Source organism: Cnephaeus nilssonii (assembly GCF_951640355.1).
Source record: "Cnephaeus nilssonii genome assembly, chromosome: 15".
NCBI lineage: Eukaryota > Metazoa > Chordata > Mammalia > Chiroptera > Vespertilionidae > Cnephaeus > Cnephaeus nilssonii.
Window position 1 is genome coordinate 11,891,432 of NC_137086.1, and position 2,533 is coordinate 11,893,964.

Consider the following 2,533-nt stretch of genomic DNA (forward strand, 5'->3'; position numbering starts at 1 on the left):
TGCTCAGGGCCTGAGGCTGCCCTGGACTCTCAAACCCAGCAATGAGTTTGGACAAGACCAGGGCTGTTTACTTAAGGCGCTAGTAGCTCGGGGCAGAATCAATCTCTTCCCAAGTTGAGACCTCCTCCTGCTTACAGCTCTCTAGGATGTGGGGTGTCTGGAGGTCTGCATAGTTGAAGGACCCTGGGTAATGTGAGATGTTTCCTCTTTAAAGCTTGAATTTGGCCCTGGCCGGGCAGCTCAGTCAGTCAGAGCATCCTCCAGATATGCCAAGGTTGTGGGTTCAATCCCCAGTTAGGACACAGGCAAGAAGTAATCAATGAATGGCATGAAGAAGTGCAACCACACGTCTCCCTCTGTCTCTCTCCCTCTAGCTCTCAAATTAATATTTTAAAAAATTAAAAAAAAAATTTTGAATTGGAATGTCTTCTCTGGGAACCGGCACTCTCCTGCTAGTCACAGACCCCACTCACCGTTGTCTTACATGTGTCCCTTTGTAGTCATTTGCCCGCCTAGCCCCTGAAGGCAATGCGCTTCCTGTCACGGGAAGTTCACTCCTCTGCAGCCTCACCTGTGGCAGCTCTCACCTGACCAGATCATGACTCACGTGGATGAGGCAGCCCGCCGCCTGTCCAAAACCGGGACGAGCCTGTACGCGGTGCTGGAGCTCAAGAAGGGCGCCTCCCCTGAAGAAATAAAAAAGGCCTACAGGTTCAGACCCCAGCCTCTTAGGAAGCCCTTCCACCCCCTTTACCCATCTCTTTCTACTTTGCTCTCTGGCCCATTTAGAAACCCCACGTTGGGGCTGGGTGGGGCCACCATCCTCTTGAGTGTGGCGTGGGAAGGACTTTAGACGTGGCCTGCTTGCCTCCATTCTTTGTACCACATCTAACTTTGGAAATCTGAGGTGTTCCTTCGTCACCATCTAGAAACCTCTCCCTGTCTTTCATCCTAACCCTCCCTCCCCAGCTGCTCCCTATTCTCTCCCCACCCCCCTTTTTGGATATTGCCTTGGTAGGAGACTGGCCTTGAGGTATCACCCAGACAAGAATCCAGGGGACGCTCAGGCAGCAGAAATATTCAAAGAGATCAACGCAGCGCACGCTATACTGAGTGATCATAAGAAGCGGAAAATCTACGACCGGCATGGCTCATTGGGAATATATCTGTACGATCACTTTGGTGAAGACGGCGTCAGATACTATTTTATGATGAATAGTTGTTGGTTCAAGGTACACAAGTCTTCCTAGTCCTTTAAGAATAAGGAAGAGCCCTAACTGGTTTGGCTCAGTGGATAGAGCATTGGCCTGCGGACTCCAGGGTCCCAGGTTCAATTCTGGTCAAGGGCATGTACCTTGGTTGCGGGCACATCCCCAATAGGGGGTGTGCAGGAGGCAACTGACTGATGTTTCTCTCTCATCGATGTTTCTAACTCTCTAGCCCTCTCCTTTCCTCTCTGTAAAAAAAAAATCAATAAAATATATATATTTTTAAAAAGAATAAGGAAGAAAGGGTGACCCTCCTCACCCAGGGCACCGTCCCCTCCTCTCTGCAGACAAATGCTTTTTGTCTCACTTTCTGGGTGCTAGGAGGATGTGGGCGGGGAGCTGGAATGGATAGGTGGACTGAGGCCACCCTTTCCTACCTTTTAGACACTTGTCGTCCTGTGTGTTCTGCTCACCTGTTGCTGCTGCTGCTGTTGCTGCTGCTTTTGCTGTGGCACACTTAAGCCACCCCCCGAGGATATAGCGAGGAGAAAATACCAGCAGAACGTCCAGACTCAGCCTGGGCAAGCAGGTGAGAGCCACTGGCAGGGACCAAGGTAAGAGCTGGACTAGGAATAGAAAAGGTGGTTGGGATGAAACTGTGAACCCTAAGTAGGAGAGTCTCAAGCCGGTATTGGGGCAAAGTGAAGAGAGAGAAGGGGAGACACCTGTTTTCTGAAGGGTTTATGCTACAGACTGACAGTTGGAATGTAATGCTGGCCTCTGGACAGTTAAGCTAGGGAATGGGTGGGAGTTAAGTGAAGAAATGGGTGGGAGAGTGTGCCTAGAAAAGGTAGTAGTTGAAGACAAGTTAGAGGATGTCGTTTATTCAAAGGGAAGATGCAGTGTCTGAGATTATGCCCACTCCAACTAAACTTTCAAGTGTGAGGTGACTGGAGTCCACACCAGTGCCACCTAATGATGCTAATGCGTAACTGCAAGGCAACGGTTTTCTCACTGGTAGGCTAAACAAAATGTTACTGTTTATCTATGTGTTTTTCAAATTCCATCATAGGAAGCAAAGCGAATTTTAGAAGGGCGGAAGAAAATGATAGTGAAGATAATTAAAAGATGAAGAAGAGTGGGGTATGAAAACTGAAATGCAGCAATAACTAAAGGATAAGAAAAGACTATACAGCCCGGCTGGTGTGGCTCTGTGGTTGAGCGTCAACCTATGAACCAGGAGGTCACGGTTCGATTCCTGGTCAAGGCACATGCCTGGGTTGCGGGCTCGATTTCCAGTGGGGGGGGGGGTGTGCAGGAGGCAG

The 2,533-nt window shown here is 49.5% G+C and overlaps 1 protein-coding gene across 1 annotated transcript; it reads left to right on the plus strand.

Annotated features, from left to right (window-relative positions):
• Positions 1-479: 479 nt before the first annotated feature.
• On the plus strand, positions 480-2,333 carry DNAJC5G (DnaJ heat shock protein family (Hsp40) member C5 gamma; the record flags this gene model as incomplete). Its single annotated transcript, XM_079791649.1, is given in 5 exon segments — positions 480-711; positions 970-997; positions 999-1,232; positions 1,653-1,797; positions 2,281-2,333. Coding segments are annotated over 5 exon segments (573 nt in total). The 5' UTR covers positions 480-598.
• Positions 2,334-2,533: the final 200 nt, after the last annotated feature.